The sequence below is a fragment of the Priapulus caudatus genome, unplaced genomic scaffold (genome assembly GCF_000485595.1).
Source record: "Priapulus caudatus unplaced genomic scaffold, Priapulus_caudatus-5.0.1 Scaffold194, whole genome shotgun sequence".
In the NCBI taxonomy this organism is placed as follows: domain Eukaryota; kingdom Metazoa; phylum Priapulida; class Priapulimorpha; order Priapulimorphida; family Priapulidae; genus Priapulus; species Priapulus caudatus.
Window position 1 is genome coordinate 346,255 of NW_014577255.1, and position 23,832 is coordinate 370,086.

The window sequence follows — 23,832 nt, forward strand, 5'->3', positions numbered from 1 at the left end:
ACTACTCGAGCTGCTGTCACTGCTGTCGCTGTCGCTACCCGACGACTCCGACGACGACTCTGACGACGTGCTGGTCGTCGACGAGGACGACGACGAGGACGACGGGCTGAGCGAGCGTCGGCGTGGCTTCGGCAGCGGCAGCAGCCGCTCGCCGCCTTCCTTCGGGAACAGCCGCGCGTCCGGCGCAAAGTCCGCTTTGGTAACGTGATTGTCGAGCCGCAGCGCCGCCGCCGCGTCAACGGCTCCGTTGATGAACGGCTTCGACGCGGCGGCGACGGCGGCAGCCGCCTTTGCCTTGAGCCGGCTGAGTTTCGCGTTGGGCCGCCGCTTCGGCTCTACGAGTTCCTTCATCTCGGCCTTCGTCTTGACCTTGATGATCGGCTCCGAGCCGGCGCCGCTGTCGTCATCGTCGTCGCTGTCGTCCTCGCGGCCATTGTCGCGCTCGCTGTCCGACAGCTCGTTCATGAGCTCACGCAGCGGCGACAGCATCTTGTTCTCCTTAGGAGTCTTCGAGTTCGTGACCCTGGCACGCGCCGGTGCCGGCGACGACGACGACTCCTGCTTCCGCTTGGCGCTCTTCGCCTTAATAAGGCGATTAGTCCGCGACGCTTCTGCGCTCACCTTCTTCTTCTTGATCGGGCCGCCGCTGCCGGCGTCGACGCCAACGACGGGCGTACGCTTCGAGCCACGCGGGCTCCCGGGCGTTCGCACCGGCTCGAGTTTCGGCGCGGACATGACGGAGTCGAGCTCCCGCGAGCGCGCCAGCTGTCGCCGCACGGTCTCCTTGATGCGACTGTTGCTCTCTGAGCTCGCGTTGAGCACACTCTGCGTCGGCGGCAGCTCGACGAGCTTGTCGTAGACGCAGTCGCCGTGGCTCGCCGTCAGCACGTCCTCGATCTCGGAGTCGCTGAGGTCGGAGCCGCGCTCGGTGACGATCTCCAGCTGCTTCTGGAACACCTCGCGACGCATGCGGTAGTAGGTGCGGCTCATCTTCTCGCGCCGGCCCACCATGTAGCAGAGGTTGCGCACCTGCAGAGATGACGAGAGACGCGTTAGCGCGCGATCGTCACACTACATCACCGCTATTGATTAAGGCATACTTAAAATTATCGCAGGAAAGGAAAGACAAGAGAACGCATGGCAGAGAAGGTGAAGGAGAAGCAGATAAAAGAACGGAAAGCAGATATGCAGCAGTAGGAAAAGTAGTGAAAGGAGGTAGGAGGAGAGGTAGAAAAATTAGGAGAAGAGAGGCAGTGACAGAGGATGGAACAGACAGAAACATGAGGATAGTTAGATAGCAAAGAAGGTGGGATTCTAAACCTGTATTACTGAAAGCATATGAATGCTTATTATAATGTTAACGTAATAGCTGCTAACCATGATTTTACCTGAGATTTACAATGATTACCAAAGTTGTCAACCCATAAAAGTAACAGGGCTCAAGAAAAACTAGTCTACGTACACCAACAGAAACACGTAATCCTAGTAGGATCTAAAGATTATGGAGCAACCACTACAACCTTGGCATATCTCCTCTCCCTCTCTTTGGCACTTAACTGCTACAATACAATTACGCAATGAAGTCCGTGAAGAATTAGACCTTAGAAGAAGAAGACATTTACCCTTTCTAGATCTTGCCTGAGCTGTACAAACATCTTGAGACGAGCACTTAGATTGTCCTCCTGCTGTTTGGTGAGCATGTCTGCCTCCTCATTGCGAGGTGCGAGAAGAGGTCGGCTGAAGCCCTCCTGTAGAGCAAACACCAGCACAGCACAGCGTTAAATCTCCAACCCACACAATGGCCCACGCACCGATCCATCTGCACCCTAACCGCGGGTGCTCAAACAATATCCAAGCTGTGGCCGTTTGTCACTGAATTTACTGTTGAAATTTTCCAATGCCTTTTTTCCACAAAACTCGAAGCTACGATTGCCTGAGAGAGCAAGACCGAAGTTGGGTTTTTCAGAGATTACACAATGGTACACGCACACATGCACACACGCAAACGCTTACGCTCACGCTCACACATGCACTCAGGCACACGTTCCCACACTGACGCAAGCACGCACGCATGCACACACACACACATACAACCGCTCCCACGCATGCCCACATACAGAAATGCACGCATGCACACACAGACGCACTCACGCTCGCACGCACACACCTACTAACCCCACCCACCCTCACGCACATACACACACTCGTACTATATGCGTGTACAGAGACGTGTAAGAGTGCCGACGCACCGTTCGCTTCAGCTTCCAGTACTCGTAGATGAGATCGACTATGTCCCGCTCCATGTCAGCACCTTCCGCTACATCCTTCACCTTCGCAAACTTGTAGAACTCCTCCTGGATTGCTTGTATCCTAAATATCATATTTTTTGTAAATTAATTTTCCATTTATTTTGAATTGTTTCAGTACCCCATGTTAGTAATCGCTAAACCTGCAACGATTCTACTCATGGCCATATCTTGTATGTTTATACACGTATCCTAGCAACGTTACCAGTCTGAATACAAAAGATGGTGATTGCAAAATGAAATCAGCTGGTTTGGCCTTGTAGCCCTGTTTCTCTTATTTGTTCATTCTAAATATAGTAACCCATGCTTCATATAAATTGTACATCAAATAAAGTATGGACAGTGAGTTGGGTTAATGCAACTTGAAAACAAAAGCAATCCTGAACAACTGGCCATAGTTTTGAAATTACCTGTAACATTGGTGCTTTTACTTTGGTTTATTAGAAAAATTTTTGGAAGCAAATTATTGAGAACAGGCAGTACACTAACCCTTGTAGGCAGCAAAACTGCTGCTTGCTGCCCCTTAATTTCGAACCCTGCTATCAGCTCCACTCTCCTCATCATCCTTCCTCTCCCTGCATGACAAGCAGCACAGCACTCACCTCCTGGCGCGCTCGTTCACCCGCTCCTCCTCTGTCATGTCCTTGCCATCCTTGTGTTCCTTGTCATGCTTGTCGTGCTTGTGATCGTGCTTCTTTGGAGAGCGTGAGCCCTCGGCAGCCTTCCTCCGATGGTGTACGCCCCCGTGCTTTGCACAGTATGCCTATCCCGCAAGAAAAAAAGCCAACAGTCAGATCAGAAGTTTCTCAGCGGACGGATATCAACAAGGCATGACAGAAAATATACCGACCAACTGGTAATACTAGAGCACATGCAGTTCCTCCTTGTACAACAGGTGCCCATAAAATCAGTGGCAATCACTAACAGTGGGTTCACTTACAATGTCCATGACAGGTATTTTATCAATTCTGTTTTTCCCTACACATCTGCCATGTAATTACTGGTGACAGCTGCCTTAAACTTATTATCATAACAAACCAAAATATATCTACATAAAATTTAACACATACCTCATCCTACTGCTATCTATGTCTACACTGTAGCTTCCTACCTTTAGTTTTACACCCTCATCTTCTCCTTCATCATCATCCAGCACTGTCTCCATCTTTAGACCTTCTTTGAAAGCACATGTCACATGAAACGATGTCTTGCAAGACTTCACCTGCAATATCATTATAAAGGCAATTCAGATCCCTCCAATATAAACAAGTGCCGCGGAGCGACAGCGCTCATCTAACATCTACTGCGGTGACTCTGTGGTGGAGCGGTGTCGGATTTTTAGTAAACCCTGCTAGTCCCAAATGTGTTCACATACACGCGAAACAGTGCGAATGCACAGGATGGTATCAGAACCTTCTCAATGGAATGTTCGTTGGGGATCGTTATGACAAAGTTGCCACGAAGATTGGGCGCGTACGTCTTACGTGATCTATAAGATTAAGATGGAACGCTCCCATCGTACGTAGTAAGCACAACTATTTGCAAGCAGAATAGGTAAGCACTCATCCATTTACCTACGGCAAGCCTACAGGCTCAATAGAGAGCTGCCACCTGTAACCAATTAACGCAGGCAAAACTACACAGTACCACCGCCACATGCACTGGCAGTGGCCACGTGTCAGTGGCCACTGGCAGTGGCCACTGGCGAGTGGCATACGTTACATGTAACATACTGACAGTACAGAATGCCATAGAAATTATACGATTTTAAGAGCATAAACCTTCTTCAACAAAAGTTTAGCTTTTTGAAATTTCACTGTGACATCTGTTACCTCATACATGCAGGCATGTATAGATTCTACTAGCAGAACCCGACAGTCAAATTCTTTCTAACAGAGAGTCAACAAATCCATGTTTAACCCTCCTCTTGAGGGTCAAAAGGTTATCTGACACTTACTCTTCGCATGTCAGCAGAAGGGACATTTCATGGTCCTTTCAATAAAGCCATAAAAATGCTAGGTCACCGCTGAAAGAAAAAAGTTTTTCAATCGCTCCGTCAGACCATGTCCTCAGAAAATGTCTAAAATCTGCCCTGTGCCCATTGACCTTTGACCTGTGACCTCCAATTTCGGCACAGTGATGGCTTTTCCTACCATGATGCTATACACCGACTATCACGACCCTAGGTCGAGCCGTTTATATTTGTGCCGCAATTCTGCATTACCTCCCTATACCTTAAGTTAAGGAGTGAATGTTCCCCCTTCTTTTACACCTCTTGACCTTTGACCTTTGACCCCCAGCTTCGACATCCCAACTCGTTTTGACGATCCCCCCCAACGACCCAAATATCGTGACCGTACGTCGAGCGGTTAAGATTTGTGCCCAACTGTTGACGGACGGACGGACGGACGGACGGACGCACGGACGGCCGGACGATCATGCGATTCTACAAGCTGCATCTGACTACGTCAGATGAGCTAACAAAACTAAGTTACAATGACCACACGCACTTCAAGATAAACATTACACATATTATATGCATATTAATTAAATCAATTCAAAACTAATAGTTTCCAGTGGTGATAAACAAAATGTTTAATACAATATATAGGCAGTATTCATTAAAGCGTAAATATTTTCTTGACATTACCATTCAATTCGAATTTAAATTCAGTGACTCGGTAAAGAGTGACAATCACACAGGTGAAGAAAAATTTATTTCCTAAAAACTGGTGAATATGTCAGATTACCAAAGGGAACACCATTTACACCAACGCACGTACCAACGTACATGCAATGTTTCAATGAAACTATCGCTTACTGACCATAAAGCTAGAAATAGAAGATAGAGAAGCATCAGAAATGCATATATGCCCATTGGTCATGATGTCTGCCTCACCAGTAATCCTTTGTAGCCATCTCCAACCAGAACAAGAGCAGCATGCAACTAGCACATTGAAAGCCAATACATATGCCTAAAGAACCCATCTATAACTACTGCCACCAGGCAAATCGATTTCATGCTAGATAAGCAGTTGTAATATATACTAAGATCTTGCATAATGTCTTAAATAAAACTTTGCTCTGTGAGAGAAAGCGTTGAATCACAAAAGCAGCAGAGATTTTGATCACCCAAAATTTCCCGTTAAAAAACGAGGTGACGCTACCCTAGCGATTTGTTCCTGCACCAGAAGCCCAACAGCCCTGCGCAAAGCGAACTACGACACGATCGCTACGCTACCCCACACTACAGAGCGCCCCGCTACGAGACCCTGCGACAACATCTAGATGGGTGTCGCGAACGACACCCGCGTCCAGCCGGGACGAGCGACGCGGCTGAACGCCCGGTGTTCCTGCGCCGACGACGCAACACGCATGGCCTTGCACTCACCCCTGATTGCGAGCCTCCACTCACCGAGCACTGAATGCAAGCACCGGTTCGCTCGCGGCACAGGTAGCAGACGAGGTTCCAGCGGCTCTGCGGGATGTTGCTGATCTTTGTGATCGGTTCCATCTTCTCGACGTCGCCGATGCTCACCTCAGGTATCCAGAGAGCGCAGCTGACGTGCGCCCACTTAGTGCCACTCCTGCACGAGCAAGTAGGTGAGTGAATGAATGAGTGAGTGAGTGAGTGAGTGAGTGAGTGAGCGACTGAGGAAGTGAGTGAGTGAGGGAGCGACCGAGTCAGTCAGTAAATGAGCAAGGGAGTGAGTGAGGAAGGGTGTGTGTGTGTGTGTGTGTGTGTGTGTGTGTGTGAGAGTGTGTGTGTGTGTGTGTGAGAGTGAGTGTGTGTGTGTGAGTGAGTCAGTGTGGGTGACAGAGGGAATGGGTGGGTGGTTAAGGAAGTGAGTGAGAGGTACGTGAATGCCCAGTTTCCTCAGTGCAGAAAAAAATTGTATAAAAACCCAAAACAAACACTGAAATAGGGAATATGCCCACTTGGTTCTAGTCATGCCTGAGCAAAAGAGAAAGATGAAGTGCTATGCCTACACACACTTACTGCATAAATTAAATTGTACTCAGTTACAGTGTGAAATCAAATATGGTCAGTTACCGCATCAACGAAAATATGCTCAATCACAGCACAAACTAAAACATGCTCAGCCATAGCACAAAGTAAAATGTGTATGTTACACCAAAACGTAAATACCAAAGAATACTAAGCACACTAACATATTATTTGTTAGTTAAGATGCATACTCGCACCAGACTTCAGAAATTATTCGACCACCTGCGTGATTAATTGATCAAGACTTCTCAGCATCGTTACAACAAATACACCCCTCTGAAAACAATGCAAAATATAGTCTGCGACTATTTCACCATTAATGTAACCCAGGTGGCAAAACCTACTTTGTGCTCTTCATTGCACCTCCTTTGTGTGGGCACAGCAGGCAAGTGGGTTTGATTCGCAGCGCACACGTCCGACACAACCATTCACCCTCAGGAATCGACATTATGCCATAGCATGCCTGCAAAACATAACCCCATCACATCAGTGTCACTATAAAACCTCATTAACAAGATTGAGGGTTCAGTTAGATTCCTCTAGGTACAGTGAACGTCACAGCATCATTAACAACACCCAGCAGAATTGAACCAGCAGGGCAGTTTCTTGGTATTCACGAATATTAAGTGCACGAGCTGCGTAAAAACAGCAGAAAGCAAGGATATATTACCTGATGCACGCAAATGTCACATTCATCACAAAATACCATTTCGTTGCCTTCTTCACAATCAGGCTGAAACATAGAAAAAGGACAGTTTGAATTTTACCTTTCAAGATCATGTTATTATTTAAGTTAAAACAATCTGGATCCTAAGGTAGAATTCTTAAAAAGTACAAGCTTGCAATAAAACACATTGATTATCAAAGAAACATGATCCTACATAATTACCATACAAGAACCAGCACCCAAAAATAGACATTAAAAATAGACCTGGCACTAGATTCTTAATTGATCACACAGTTTACTGTTCATTATGTAACTATAACATGACTGTTATGATTACACAACTTACCGCTCTACAGATATCACAAATTACATCCTCGTCATATTCTATACCGAGTCCTTCTCCATTTTTTATCGCTGCTTGAATGTTCTCATGTGCCTAAGGTAAAAGATAATAACATGTAAATCATAGCTTTTTACATCGGGCTATAGCAATCCCAATCAGACATATAACATAGGTAGTAAAGGCCCTACTTGCCCTTACATACCATAAAGCCCATCACTCTAGTAATTGTCCATTGCTACATAATAATAATTGAAGCATTTTCTTTATGACTTAAATCAACACATTGGATTACATGTTAATATTTCACCTGTTTTTCCAGTTCTTCAATGACTCTTTCCATGTCACTCTCACTGATTGTACTTTCGCCTGTTGTAAAAAAATATAGTTTAAAATCATATTCAAAATTTAAAAAATCGCGACAATTTAGCAAACTACAGGACGCAAAAATGCTCGGACGCATTTTTCTGGCCAGTGCGATAACGAGAAACGCAACACATTCAGCGAGTGTAATGCTGATGCCAACTATGCAGACACATGTGCCGATTGTAAAATGCATCTCTCGCGGAAGCTGGTCCGGATCGTGATTGACGCCCGCATCCCTACCGTCTTGTTGGCGCTCCTCATTGGCACCGTCGAGCCAGCATACGTCGGCATTGTCCAGGTCGTAGCGACATGTCTTCTCCGCCCGCTCGGTGACCGTCTCCAGATGATGCAGCTCCGTTCGGAAGAACTCGTCGTGAGTTGTCCGCACCAGCTTCTTCGGTCTGCAACAGGTAGACACGTGAGCAGTGAGGCCCCCGATGACGCCGCGACAACGCCGGCAATCGCAAAACAAATCTCGACCATCAACGAACAGAGCTAAATCACGAATCTCAACGGTCAAAAAATGACGCTCGGTTACGAATATCGACTATCAAGAACTAACGTTCCATTACACATCTTGATGTTGCACCCACTACTATAATTAGCATAATCACGTCAATTAACAACAGACAGCGATTTTAAATAAATTTCATGAAGCAGGAATAAAGCGTGCAACATGGCCGTATGCTATGCGTGTACTTACAATCGGAAGTCACATCTCAAATTGTGCTGGTCGGTCAACCTGGAAAGAGAAGCAATGCTTCCGTACAAACAAAATAGATTATTAAGGCACCTGTCATGCAATTAAAACAGCAAAACTATGTTGATGATAGGGACTTCCACAAGAGGTTGGCCATATTTGCATCAATACTAAATGCTTACAATACACACACGAGTTGATTTCATGCATAAACTCGCTGCAGTAAGAAATTTGTTTTTTAAATTACAAACGGTATTTGGTTAAATTCGGTGCTTAGTGGTGCTTACAATTAATACCAGTTCAGATAACCTGTATAACGTGCATCTATTATCAGTGATGCTAACACTGAGATTAGTAAACAAACACACGTGCGAAAAAAATCCTAAGACTCGCCGCGTCCAGTAAATCGTTGACAGCCAGACTTCAATGCTAACCTGCAAACTGCTTCAGGCAGATCCTCTGGGTTGACGGGAACTTGAACGCCCTTCTCCCACTCCTGTCTCCAGGTGTCATTGACTAGCCAGTACTCGTCCGGAAGCAGTTGTTCAGAATCAGCCAGCTTCATTGCACTAATTAAGTCCTTCCGGAAAAGCTGTGGTCGAGAGAGAGAGAGAGAGAGGGAGACGAGCGAGGATGAGTACTTTACTTGACTAACACAATATTCATGGCTTCTCATTGCAATCGACGTTTGAAAACGCCGCCACCGATTATCGCACCGATGCAAGCAAGTTATGGCAGGGTTCACACAATGAGAATGTTGCTGCGGTGAATACAGCACGGCTCTTAACGAATGCAAAAACTGAACGCGTATAGGCGCCTACCCTGACAGCACATAACGACATACCTCTGCTGGCTGCTCTGCCTGCTTCATGCCATAGTCAAACTTGGAGTGAGACTTGTTTTTCGTAGGCTTCTCGATGTACACAGACTTGTACGACGAAGAGGAGGAACCTGCAGACAATTGATAAAAATGTTGTAGAGGAATTTCTAGTAACTGCACAGATATATAGATTTTTATTATAGTTAATACAAGTATTATAGTATCCTTTGCATTTATACACTGCCTGCACGAATACAATTTCAAAATGAACCAATAAATGATGTATATTAAATGGCATCAAAAAGCAATAACGATTCTAAACACAGCTGACGGTAGTTAGTAAATTCACTGGAATTCTATGTGCTTTAAAGGCCTCCTTTAGTGATGAAAAATAGTTACATATATCAAATTAACTATGTTATGTACAACTACTAAGAAATTTACAGGTTGAATGGTTTTCGGGTGTATGAGAAAAACGAATTTTTTGATGGACACAATGTTAAGAATTTGCGGGAACGCAAAAGCGCCACCTACTTTGGCGTGTCACGTAGTGTGACATGGGAGCAGGCACTCTCGTTTACCCGTTGCCAAGCGTGTACAATGGAGCCTAATGTGAACAACGATTCAGAGTCGTCTCTAGACTTATCAGTTTCGTACGATACGGATGAGCAGTCAATCAGCATTGATGAAGATAAAAATGAAGTAGACATAGACAATGAAGTTGAACATGTTGAAGATAGTTGTATTCAGCCGTACATGTTTGAACCGTTGGCCAACGATTACCCAGGCATCGTTCATGATGATGTTCAAGGCAACGTCGAACCAGAAGGAAGACTGCTGAATGGAAGTGTTGCTGAATGGTGAGTTTAGCTCAGTATTTCATTGTAGGTACTAGGTGTACATAATGAAATGTTTTTGCTTTCGGTACAAGCTAAATAGGCCTAGCCAAGTTTTTTCCAACAGATTATGCAACTGTCAGATTTCCCATTCTACAGTACTGACTTTATAGTGACTAATTTTCTAAAGAGAGTAGCCTCAGTAGGCCTGACTAATGAAAAGCAAAGCTGACAATAGTCAATAGTAAATGTTTTAGCGTAGTGGTAGTCATAAGACAGGACTTACGTAGAATTTATGCACTTGATAATAGTAACAATGTTATTTCACGTGCAATGTGCATTTAGTACTTGTATCGTAAGCAACTCAGTGTATACAGCATGAGTATAATAATTGATATATGCATCAAGAGTAGATAATATAACAAGAGTGAGACACCCGATTCCCGCATTTTTAACCGATTTTTCACATCAAAATTTGCCACCAATAAAGAAGCAAGTGTATACGTTCCTCAGCTTATTATGACCACTAATCACTCACCTTCGTGGTACTGATATTCGTTTACATATATTTGCTAGCGTATTGCTGTAAATCATAATCTTGCACGAGCTGAATTCGCACGATTTACCGCTAAAATGGCGCCTTGTTGTGACCTCTCAAGATAATTTATGAAGCTATCGGGGCGCCAATATTTAGCAACGGACGGTTTCCAAATCATTTGTGCCCCGATAGGGTTGAGAGACAACCTAAATTTCGAATTTTGATCTCGTGAGGAACCGCGAGCCGCGCTCAGTTATTGTGATCGCAACACAAGAAATTGACATACTATCTTACATAAGTAATAATACAATAATAAGAATATTCTCTGTAGTAGTTTGCAGTAAGTATCACATTACGCACGCGCAGGTAATCAAGTACATTAAACCGCTATCGGGGCACGAATGATTTGGAAACCGTCCGTTGCTAAATATTGGCGCCACTACAGCTTCTCAAGTTGTCTAAACACCTAACCACAATAGCGGTAAATCGTGCGAATTCAGCTCGTGCAAGAATACGATTTACAGCAATACGCTAGCAAATATATGTAAACGAATATCAGTACCACGAAGGTGAGTGAGATCAAGTTGGATGAGTTACGCGTAGTAAATCGTAGGTATTATAAGGCTAGTAAATGACGAATTTCCCTTGTTTATTGAAGTCACACTCCTTCCCTATTATCTACTCCTCCTACTCATGCTCATGATAATTAATATGGCAGTTGGATGTTTACGCCGAATATGAGTCACGACATACTGCCAAAAAAATATTATAAGTTACAGTCGAGGATAGCTTTGTGCTCATGCACTGTCACTGATGCAGGCTTTGTGTGCGATGCAACGCGGGAAGAACCTGCCCTTATGTCACAGGCCGTTTTCCCGCCAGGTGGCCGGTTTGGCAGAAGATTTGATTTTCAACATTCATAGACCCAACATAAAGACGTGTTTTAAATATCACAGAGGCAACTAAAAACCATACGAATGCTTCGGTTATTTACGTTTTGATACTAGCATAAAAAATTGTAAAAATTAGACAGTTTATAGATATCACTAAAACTCAAATCAACTTAAACTCATTTTTACTCCTTATTCTGGTTATACATCATGGCTACAATAGAAAGGATATATGAAATGCTTAATTACATAACATAATCGTCAAATAAAATTTTGTTCTCTCACAAAGTAACATACGATACACCATTGACTGTGAGCAGTTCAACGATTTAGAAACAATGTACCTCAAGTAAGACACCATACACAGCTTGTTAAATATGTTGCAGATGCTTCAAATTTATCATCAAATATATAGGTATTCTTCTTATAGCTAAAAAACATACCATTTCTGTCATTCTCCTCGACAGAATCCTCACCATCACCCTTGGATGCCCCTGCAATGGTAAATCCACAAAACTAGCATGTAACGTTTTTCCTAGCAGACCTGACACAGCATACGCTGATAGTGATAGGAAACGTAACCTATATAAGTAATCTATATTCTGGTATTAAAATCTTTCTACTGACCGATGTGGATTAAACTTGCACTTTTTATATTTTGTACAAATCAGTCGACTAAAGACTTAGTCGACTTAGAGAGATAATTTGCAATCCACCAAGCTACTTATAGTTATTAGTTCTAGTTAGATAGCATTCAACAATAGATTTTGACTATATTAGTCACCATCTTCAAGATGAATCCATAGCCATTAAAATATACAAAAGGAGCTACCAGAGATACGATATTGTCACATAATTAAATACAAGCCAGATCACCGCAACAGTGAACGTGGCGCACCTGGTGACACATGAAGAGTCTCATGATCACAACCTCATTACAATTTGTTGCGATTGTTTCCATGGAAATCCTTACCTCTAATATCATCGAGCTTGAGCAGTCGCTTCAGCTTGGTGGCCGACATGCTGTTGGGCAGTACAGAGTGGCACCAGGACCCTAATTTCCTAATATTGTGCACCCCATTCCTGTCATCCGACAAGTCTACATGGTACATCGACTAAATCTGTGATGACATCATATATTTACACCTCCTGAATAAAATAACAATACACAGAATATCAAATAAATGCACTTGACATAGTGAACAGACAAAAAATATAGTATCAGAATTTTTTGTGTTCATTTATCTGTGACAACGTTATTTTATTAAAGTTGTAATAATGTACGATAGTCACCCTTGTAAATATTATGTTATACCGTTGTTAACTAAGCTTAATGACATATTTAAAGGGATACTTGACTCTAGGATTTTACTGTATACAACTGTACTTACTGTATAACAAATCGTCTATACCCACACGTATTTGTTGGTCAGATACCTAATTTAATTGTTATAATTAATTATACATCAACGCTACAAAATTTAAACGGCGCCATTGACACCCGCGACCGTGCTACCACCCTGAAAAAGTTGCGCATTTCCCAACATATTTTGCACGTTACAGACCGAGGGCTAATCACAAAGGTGCAATTATATTTATACCTAAATGCTATTTAACCGAACGATGTTCATTTTAGGACAAATTTATCCATTATATGACTGAAACTATTATGTGTTTTACTAAGATAGTACAATCCTTTTGCTTTTAAATTGTATAAATAAGAAACCACACCGCTCTCTGTAGCCCTTGGTCTGAAAGTCTGTTTTGCACAGACTCTTTCATATCGTCACGCTTTGAGTGCGGCCACCTGGCCGTTGTAATCAAACTGTGAGTCGTTAGTTTTAAAACATTACAAAAAATATTTTAATCGGTGATGTAGAGACCATCTGATAACGTTTTTATGGTAGCCGAATTATTTAACCCACTCAAAAGTTAACTGATATAACCCGCATAAGAACCTAGTACCATCGTGCTAAGTAACTTGAGGAAAAACTTACTAGGCCCGCTGACGCTATAACTTCACTAGCCCGAGGCCGCCAGACGCCAGACGCATTGTTATGATAAGCTTTATTTAGTAAGAAGCTTGTGTCATGCCGTATGAATTTCATAAGATGCTGTTTCCGCGCGCTTAAATCGGCGCGTGGCCAATATCAGGGTGCAGCATTCGGGGGCATTCTAACCACGGCATAGCAGGAGGCAGCGCGACATGGTGTTATCGATCGTCTACTGCGGCCTAGCAGCAAACCACGTATGTTTTTGCCGAAGGGTTTTGACTGGTCATCCTTGGGCCTACGCTCTGTGCTCAGACAATGTACCAGCGCTCTGGCGAAAACAGTGGCCGCCGCGAACCAGTCTAGCCAGAAGGTGACCTTTCAGTGGCAATTATAATATGAACCAAGTTCTATAACAGCGAACAGTCGGGCTACTAGCACTCTGGTTGTGAATGCCGACCGGACCTAAGCATTTACCCGACAAGGTCGGTCGACGTGGGTTTAGGTGTCGACACGATGGGCTTTAACGATGCCACATCTGGCAGATTACAATATACATACTAAGTATACACAGAGCCACATAGATAGTATAAAAAAGGTTAATCTGTTTACGGGCAAAAATAATATTACACTATATGAACGCGTAAAATATTTATTCCAAATGAACACTTGCGAGCTAATCAATGCAAACAGGCCATTGTTAAAACACATGTACACAAACGTGCATGAAGTTCCACCAAAAAGTGGCCATTTACGATCAAATTTTATCGCTTATATGTCATATTGTAGCCCAACACAACAAAAGACTGCCATTAAATTCATTTTACAAAATACCCAGAGAAAATACTTTATAACCATGATTATCGTAGGTGAATGGCCTTTGGCAATCTGCCAAAGATCAGGTGTGTTAGATGACAGTCTATGTGGTGATCTTTCATTGATGGCTACTGTTGCATTTCAATTAACTAATTTATCGAACTAGCGCTAAATTATTATAAAATTACTAAACTACGGATATATACGAGTGTGTGAAGAGAGAAAGGCTACCCAGGACCAAGATTTTCAAGTGACTTATCAGCAGGTACATTTACTTATTGGGCAACACGGGCAGTAGATGCTGTATACAGAAATGACTACATTTACGGGGTAATTCTTACAACCAGTACCATTTAGCTTGTAAAGAAGACGTTACATCGTAAATTTATACACAAAATTTTAGTATGGTAAATACCAATATCAAGATGTCAAATTGCTGTGAAATCTTGAAATATAATCCAAAACACCCTTTACCAGTCAGTGTGTTTACATCGTGATTAACAGCTCAACCTCTTGGAAAGCGTTGGCCGTTTCCTGTTAACCGAAGATTTTAACTTATACTGAAGCGTATTGCACCGTAGCCGAACTTGAACCGGCATGCTTTTAGACATGTAACCTTCGTAAATATGCCTGCCAGGGTCAACCAGATAGAATTTGGACACAGATTTTTTCGTAAATGGCGGCACATACCTGGAAAACTACATTACGTATTCACTGAGTATTTTACGGCTTCGTGAAGAAATTAGGGAATTTCGGACTGGCTACAGTAATGTTAGAGTCAACTTGCTTTGCTTTGCAATATGGAGCTAGGGTAAACACACTTTGTTGAACGGTAAGTAGTATTTTGATCAAATTTAAGTGTATACATACCAAATTTGGCGGGGCCATGGTTGTGGCGAAAATTTTGGTCCGCATCTTTTCGGTCACATGTGAGCACACGCCAGTAGATCTGCGCGAGAAAACCCGGCTGCCACGTTGTCCGGGATCTTGAACGAACTGCTCGTATAAGCAATGATCAATACACCGATGCCGTATTATGTAATTTTATAAGCAGCATTAGGTTTAGTGAATCACTAGTACTTTGCTCAGTCATTTATTACGGACATTTTATGTTGGTATGTTTTAACATTGTAAACAACATTTTAAGTTATTTTACTGTAGATATGAAAAATAGAAGTGGCATGACCTTTCTACCATAGACATGTAGCCGCCATCTGTAGTCAATTATTTGCAGTAATTAGTTATCGTCGTAGTGCTAGTGGCTGGAATTTTATTTATGTATAAATTTATGATCTTTTCTGCACAATGCTAATTAGAATTTATGCTATGTGTGCTCTGCTGCTGCTGTGATATTGGCCCTCGCTGGCCTGTCAAGTAGTAGAAGTACTAAAGGGCAATGCCGGCGGTTGTACTGATTACTTGATTAGTATTAGAAAATTGGCAGAATTAATTGTCGCTAATTGATAGGTCCCAAAACTACATACTTGATTGGGCCACATTCCTTATTTGACAAAACCCCAGGTTTAAAAACGCCTAACGCCTAACCGCTAACCAAACTCAGCGGCGACATGGGTGTTCGTAAACGCTACGTTAAACTTGTGGGAGCATGTCTTCTTAGACTAGGGCAAAACCGCTGGCACTACTACGATAAACCACGTACCCACAGGCTAACTATCCCCACCCCGGGACCCACGTACGTAGGCCACATTATCAGCAAGGTCACAGGTGCACTGTACTTCTGTAGCCTGAGTGTGATATGCAATTCACTTTTTTGTAAAGCTTCATCTGGGTAGGCATAGAAATTAGAAAAACTAGAAAGCACTTATTTACTTATATGCTTAATAATTATAGCTTACATAATCAGTTAATATAAGTAGGCTCTGGATAGCTAAGATGCGACGCGCGATTGCCTGCGAGCTGATTTTTTCTGCCAAAGCTGGTTGGGCAATTCGGGCTGCGACGATAGCGTCCGGGGCAGGGGGCAGTTCGACTAAGGGCAACCACCCTGCCGACTGCCAGCGACGGGTCTGGGCGATGCTCAGCGACTAGAAAATGCTTAGTTTGCAGCGCGTAGTCGCATGTTCTAGCTTTTTGCGCCGCGCACGCGCAACTAGTTTCCCTGTCCGGCTTGCATCGTTTTACGAATGACGGTAAGCTTGCCTGGCAATCAACAGTGAGCATGCACTGATTGTTTCATTGGAATTGTTCCGGCTTTATGCATTGTTTCATTCTGCATACGAATCTTGTCACAGTGATTGCAGAGGCAGCTAGCTTTAATGGAACAAGGCGCATAATTAGCAAAAGCTCGGCTGAATATCTAATTAGAATGCAGTCATGGCTATTGGAGAAATGAAAGTGTCATGACACTATAGCTCCACCTTGGGGGTGTGATAGAAATCGCGGGAGATTGATATCGTGAAAATTTGGTAAGTGTTTCATTTTATGATGGACGAAAGTGATCAAATGTTCCCTTATTCCCTGTTTTATACTATATAGAAATTTCACCTGTTTTGGGCTTCACGGTTAGTTTTGATCTCTTGCGAAAAATAAATTGTTTCAGATCTGAAAGTAATGAAATCTGGGCGAGAGAAGGGGGGGGCGGGGGGGGGGGATGGCGCTACGCCTAAATGATTGGCGCATTTTGGTTTTCAATATTGCGGCAGAATAAAAGTCAATTAAATATTCCAGTCAAATTACTGTAACGAAGAATGCTAAAACAATACAACAACGTACAGGTATGATAGGTAGGGTAGGTAAAATTTAAGCAAAAATACGAATTTGAATCTAGATGGCCATGTTTCATTTTTGCCAAAAAGTGCGGCGTGCTCGAAGCGTAGGTCGACTGGCGTGCTCCAAATAGGACGTGGCAAAATCTGCTCCATGGAGTTAACAACTGTATGCAATTTGAACAGCTGTGGGTCAAACACGTTCTCAGTAATCGTTGCCGGCGTAGGCCAAATGTTGACGAACGGACGGACGTAACGACGGAGCAAGCGCCCCTAGCAATGGCAATAGGCTCATCTTGACGATGTCAATGTGAGTGAAAAACGGCAGTCCCTACACCGATATCCGTCAAGCTGTGCCAGCTTGACAGCACAGGGTTAGATGTCGGCACACTTACCTCAAGGCGACAAGGCCTGCCAGATGTTGCCTGTACGGGGCGATAGCCGATACAAGGTGCCGGGAAAACAATTGTTTTGCTTATGTCCATCATCATGTTACGTATATTTTTATACAATTGAATGTCCTTTTACCAAAAACCGTTTTCTGGGAATAACCCTTGTACCCTGGGGAAGACCCCCCTGTACCCCGCTAGGCTAGAAGGGGGCTCTACCCTCCTGACCAGTTTATGTGTAAGCAGCCATCACTCGCCCACATCTCAGACTTTCAAATGCTCAAACATATATTTCAACATAAAAATTTCACATATAATGTATCAGAGTATATAATGGGAGTTCTCGCATATATACTCTTGCGTTCGCTATAATGTACGTCGATGGTTGCTCAAGCATAAAACTGACTTCTTTCTCACTCATCATCTTGTGTCCGTTTTTGTGGTGAGCTACAGTGTCATTGACAGCTTTCATCTTGAGTTTCTTGCTAGCTGTAGATTTACACACCGAGACGCGCACGCAACACACACAATTTGCCAAGGAGGCGAAATACTTTGTAATTTTCTACGGTGCAACAAGCCCTGTAAATGACACGCTGTGATGCAGTATATATGGCTTTTATATAAGGTGTACTCGTCGCAGGCTGGTGTGATGGCCTGGGCTACCAATCGTACAAAACTAAAAGCAGAAACGCAAGTCAGCTTTAATTCTGCCTAACAGCTCGCGACGTGTCATTTGTGGTTCAATAATACATACCGTTTGGCTAATTTAATGGGGGTAGCGTCTGAGTTGAGCATTGGATGTGGGGTAATAGGCCAGACGCATTTATTTTTCTCCGGCTTTGTTTTCTTGAGTTTTATCATTCATATGGCTAACGGCATAGACCAGCTATGCTGCAAGATTCTTCAACTGTGTTTCGTTCATACCTTGCTGCTGTGGGGCCGGCTGGTGTTAGAGGCAAAATGCTACATGGATAGACTATTCACTTCTGTGACCCCCGTGAACAATTAGGTAGCACTATCTTTGTGTTAGCATACAGACCAAGGCAGGACACACACAAGTTATTGATGTCTATATCATAGACATCCTATTATAATACTAGACAGGCGCTACGACCAATGAACGAACAGTAGCTCAAACGAGATTCCGCGCCGGCCATGCTTGGAACTATTACATACTCGGCAGAACCGTGTAAAATATGCTGATCCTAGCTATTTCAACACAGCGATCAAAAATGCGGGTAACAGAAGCTCTGGCACGAAGCAGTTTTGGTACGCAATGTTTTGCTTATCCACTGTGGGAATCCCACAAACAGAGAATCAAAGGAAAAAAGGATCTCGTTCCATAAAGTAGCGCTATAAGGCTATGGGCAATGTGCTATATATTATTACCATATAAAAATGAACTGTATTATCGCGCCATGTATTGTAAACACATGCTGATACAACAGCTAACACAAGTTCCATTGCAATTCCCCATGGAAATTCGACTTACCCTATTCCGTGATGTTAATATGTGTACATGTCTAAGGTTAATCAGGACCAATAACTGCAGTTAACGGTAGGCTCTAATGAGTGTAAATAATGCATAGAAATCTAACTAACTATATAATATTATAGGATGGGATGTCTATATGGTAATGACTCACTTTTCAATTCATGAAAAACACAACCAATCCAGCACAGACAGACCCATTGGCTATCAGTGGCTAATGGCCTAATATGTGTTTGGGGGGCTTAGTCTGTTAGTAGGGGTTCCGGGTTCCCTCAGCACACTACTATATTGAAGTACTGTAATTATTTAAAAAAAATATTTATAATTCAAAAATTTCTTATATTTCTTTTTCACCAGACAAAGTGAATGTAAGGGCACAATATTTAGGTGGTGATGTGTAAAAATTTACATCGAAGCTTTTGTACTACCTAGCGATATATGCCGGCTATGGCAAATGTTTGATTAACCACTATCAGGGCACTGATTATTAGTAATTCATATATTTCATGAACAAAAAGGGTGGGCAACGGAAATATCTTTATGATAACATTTTACGGTCAAACACCCCTTAGTTGCACTGCATCCTCCTCAAACCTGATATATGTGAGCCTGAGGCCATCCTAGTAATTTGCCCACCATCTACCACCTTTATGTTATAATTAAGGTTCTGTTTAATTGTTTTTTACTACTGTCGGCTAGCTGACAGCAATGGCTATGGATGAAATTGCCTGTGTTCTAGTCAAGGTTCGCGCCAAATAGGAAAAGAAAGCTCATATTCACCGAGAATGGGTGAGGGCCGCTGCCGGGGCAGGAAGTTGTCCAGAGGGGATCGCTCCTATGTGTGCAGTGAACATTTCCTGGAATGGACGCTGGACAAAGACGGACAGACCACCCGCGTCCTAGAGAAGAATGCTTCCCCTTCGTGTTTGACTTGGCCAGAGCCATCGTCCCATGTAGAGTCATGCAGCTGTTAAGGAAAGTGTTTGCTTTTGTGAATATAAGGCATACTAAGTTTAAAATAATAGCCAAGATATATGATTTTCTCTTAATCCTAACATGTCAGACTATTTTTTTCTATTTAAACAGCTCTGTGCTAAAAAAAGTGCCACTTCCTCAATACGCATGATTTAATGTATATTTCTAGTAGTAGAGAGCAAATGGCAGGTACATGTGTATATGCTCTAGTAAGCCATCCATAGGAATTCAGTTAGGGGCTCTCTTTACAGGCGGAAGAAAGCTGCCCATTGAGTAAAAAAGAATTTCAAGCAGAAAGGTTGGCGAGGATGATGACAGCACACTGGAAGCAGTTTCCAGAGGACCACCACAAGTTACTAGTGCTGGCGTTTCTGTGGTATGTTACTATTTTAAAAACCTGTTATTATTAGTACATCATTATATTTATTCTCATAGCCTGGGTAAGTGGTACTGAAGATCATTTGTGTCTGACAGCATCGCTGCATAATGACTGGCGTAATTTGTTTTTATAGTCGCAGGACACATAGGTGTACATGATGGGCGGTTCTGGCTGATTTTGTCCGATACAATCACAAATATGCTGTTGATAAAAATTGACAAATTTCATTACTTTGATGTACAGGAATCACAAGTTAAGGCACTGACAGTCTTCCAATTCGGCAGCAGTTTTTTATTTTAAAAGTTTAGACAAACATAATTCATTGATAATTTGATATCATTGTAATGATTCCTAATTATTTTGAAGCAGAGCAATGTGACTCTTGCCATTATTATGTGTGTACATGTATAAATATGGATGTTGATGCAATAATCAGTAAAATCTGATCATTTATTTTCGAACAATTTGGACAGAAAGACGGGCTTCTTTGTATGATGTCACATCCACGTCTCATGGCTGGTGGCATGAGCTGTGTTTAGAAGGTGAGCACCCCGCATCCAGAATACGTCGCCTGCCTAGCAAGTTTGAGCCAAGACCACCTTGCAGTTTGTTTTTTTCAACTCAGATTCACAGATGCTGTAAGTTAACTGTATCTTTAACTTTTAAGTAACAGGTACAATGTGCACTGTCACCTTACAATGTAGCATTAACATGGGCAAGGAATTTAAACAGTTTCGATAGCATAAAGAGCTTCTAATGCTTCGTAATACAATAAAGCCTTGAACCATGTTTTATTTGCACTGTATTAAGCATTGTGCCTCGGATTTGGCAGTGTTATACAGTGATGGAACAACAACCCCAATGTTGTGCAGTTTGTGTCAGCTTTTCGAAAGCTGCGGCAAGGGAGCTGTGTTTGCCACAGCTGGCACCAACAAGGGAATGTGACATTACAGGATGACACAGGTGGTTGCTTTTCTGACGCCAACACAGACTTACACACCGACGCGCCACGACTCTCAGGCGCTTTGAGCAGGGAAAAGAGGAGGAAATTGGCCCTGTGAGGGTCCAGTCGGAGAGTGCCCGATCACACCATCAGGCAGCAGGCAATCACTAACATTGTGGTGTACATAGGGCTGGCTATGTCACGCGCGCAAGCTGCTAACGTGTTGTCAGAGTGTGAGCCATGCCGTGCTGACTGTGAAGGCAGGCTGACACCAAGCAAGCCTGACATCTTACAAGTTTATTCATCTGCGTGACATGGCGCTTGGTGTACCAGCAACTAAGGACTAGCCATATCTTTGTTTGTCGCGCTGAGCGTTGCTTCGGGGTCTCAGCTGGAACAGAGAGAGAAGAGACAACACTAACAAATGCACAGAGTGCTTGAGATTGTTGGCCAACGCTATTCTTTGGAACTAGGTAAGAGCATGGGTATCATCGCCAGACAGGCACAATGGTGTGGAAAACCATTCTTCGACTTGGTCGTTGATGTTCGTATACTTCCATGACATTCAGGCATGTTGCACATGGTCAACAATATAACCTGTCATTAAAAGGGCAAAATGTTCGTCACACCTTTAATAAACGTACTGTTTCATAGCAGTAAAGGGGAGCCGAGCGGTGGCTCAGTCGCTTCGGTGTGACCGGAGCGAGAGTCCCGGGTTCGATCTGGTCCTGCCAGCATGAAGGTTCAGGCAAGACCTTAGGCTCTTCACGATCTTCTCCAATCTCATTTCATCGACTTGGTTTGTCGCTTAAACTGTTTCTTGAGTCGTGACGTTAAGAAGCCAGCCATCATGCATATGGGCCAGTAAATTGATATCCATCATGTGTGTATATATATATATATAGGTTGGTATTAAATGTCTACATTAAATCATCTTATAGTATACGGCTTTATAGGCTTTATTTTTACTATTTTATAGTAAAAGGTTTATAATAATGTATTGTCTATACATATGGTGATTGTTGGAAACTCATCAGGCTGTGATGATTATGTTGGGAAGATGTTTAGTGACAGTGATGATCAGTGAATAAACCTAATATTTAAAGAACAACATTTTTGCTTTTGTGTGTGTGGGGAATTACTAATTAGATTAGCACAGGGAATAAATCCCACAGTATACATTGTTCAAACACACATACACACACTGTACACATATTTATTTCTAACGCATAGCAATCACCTGATGACTTAGTTTAAAAATAATAGTTTTGCCAACGCTCTTACACATACACATTCATGGGGAATCGAGTACATTGTTTATGTACAAATACATGCAAAATTACACTGGCCCGCTGAATAAATTATGTGTCGCAATGGGTAGCACATGTATCAATGACCAGGCCCTGTAGCCAGGGGGGGTTGCGGGGGTTCGCAACGAACGCCGCCCCCTGCAGCGAGCTCCCCTCAAGCAAATTTTTTTTAAATTTGCAAGAATTTCACTCAGTCGCTTCCATATTTAGTGTAATCATTGCAAAATCGCTCTATCGTGCGGGAGGGTGAAGCAGTGAACACCCCTCCACACCCGTCCCCCCGCTCGTCGCTTGGCTCCGCTCGGCGCTGGTCGCTTTCCGCGCCGGGAGCAGGGGCGTGTAAGCAGGGGGGTCCAGGAGTCCCGGCCCCCCCTTTGCTCGCGTCAGCTAAAACCGCATCTGAGGGGGGTGTAATTTTAAAAAATTCTGGGGAGGGGGCGCCCAGACACCCCTTACGCGTGCTCGCGGAAACTTTGGGTGTACCGGTTAGACCCCCCCTGGTACAAATCATGGTACCACGCGCCTCGCCGAGCAAATGCGCAAGCATTGTTAAAAACGAACCCCCCCCGCCCCGCAAATTATAAAGCTGGCTACGGCGCCCTGCAGATGACTATATATATCCATACACATGCGTATATTAGGCTATATTCTCTAGGCTTATCGTCCCTTCTTCACTTCGAAATTTATTACTTGTTTATTTATTAGTCATTTTTTGAGCAAGTGTGTAATTCCTCAACAAAAAATGAAAAGCATTGACAGTCAAGTTTCATTCGATGCACTGATCGACACGCAGAGTCATCAACACACACACATGTACATTAATGGGCATCTGTTTTACTTACATGCTGTAGTGTATTCAATAATGCCACCGTATTTCGCGCAATGATTGGGCAACGCCGTTCTAGTGTTAGTTAAGATTTCTAATGGTCTATATCGCACAGGTCATGTTATTTTAGGATTCACAATTGTAGCACGATAGTGTTTAAAAAACATATTACACTTATCAATTCACGTTATAATTGGCAGTGAACTATTCAATGTAGCATGAAAATAGTTCCATTAAACGGCTATATTAACAGTTATCGCTTCTAGTTTTAATGTGAAAATAATGCCAATGCGTCATTGTAATGAAAATTCTTAGGCATTAAAATGTATTTCGAGTTGGCTATAATGTAAATGCGAATGTATACTAAGCAATCAATAATAAAAGTAGTAAGCTATAGCATGATGTACCATTTACTATTACTACTTGGATTTATACATATATACTACTATATTACTATATAGCATTGGACTGTTACGAATCATAGGAAAAGATCTCGATTAAAAACATCGTACA

At 42.9% G+C, this 23,832-nt stretch overlaps 1 protein-coding gene across 1 annotated transcript in view; it reads right to left on the bottom strand.

Moving 5' to 3' along the window:
• Positions 1 to 34: 34 nt before the first annotated feature.
• Positions 35 to 23,832, bottom strand: part of LOC106807080 (protein Jade-1-like) — a 25,683-nt gene continuing 1,885 nt past the window's right edge. Inside the window, exons 2-18 of the mRNA XM_014809322.1 lie at positions 12,446 to 12,621; positions 11,916 to 11,966; positions 9,233 to 9,339; positions 8,823 to 8,980; positions 8,392 to 8,430; positions 7,929 to 8,089; positions 7,633 to 7,691; positions 7,329 to 7,418; positions 6,986 to 7,048; positions 6,660 to 6,778; positions 5,698 to 5,893; positions 3,418 to 3,528; positions 2,909 to 3,069; positions 2,250 to 2,370; positions 1,623 to 1,748; positions 205 to 1,029; positions 35 to 106 (exon numbers count right to left, since the gene is read on the bottom strand). Of these exons, the coding sequence (XP_014664808.1) occupies positions 35 to 106; positions 205 to 1,029; positions 1,623 to 1,748; positions 2,250 to 2,370; positions 2,909 to 3,069; positions 3,418 to 3,528; positions 5,698 to 5,893; positions 6,660 to 6,778; positions 6,986 to 7,048; positions 7,329 to 7,418; positions 7,633 to 7,691; positions 7,929 to 8,089; positions 8,392 to 8,430; positions 8,823 to 8,980; positions 9,233 to 9,339; positions 11,916 to 11,966; positions 12,446 to 12,584 (2,598 nt within the window). The 5' untranslated portion in view covers positions 12,585 to 12,621. The remainder of the gene's footprint in view (positions 107 to 204; positions 1,030 to 1,622; positions 1,749 to 2,249; positions 2,371 to 2,908; positions 3,070 to 3,417; positions 3,529 to 5,697; positions 5,894 to 6,659; positions 6,779 to 6,985; positions 7,049 to 7,328; positions 7,419 to 7,632; positions 7,692 to 7,928; positions 8,090 to 8,391; positions 8,431 to 8,822; positions 8,981 to 9,232; positions 9,340 to 11,915; positions 11,967 to 12,445; positions 12,622 to 23,832) is intronic.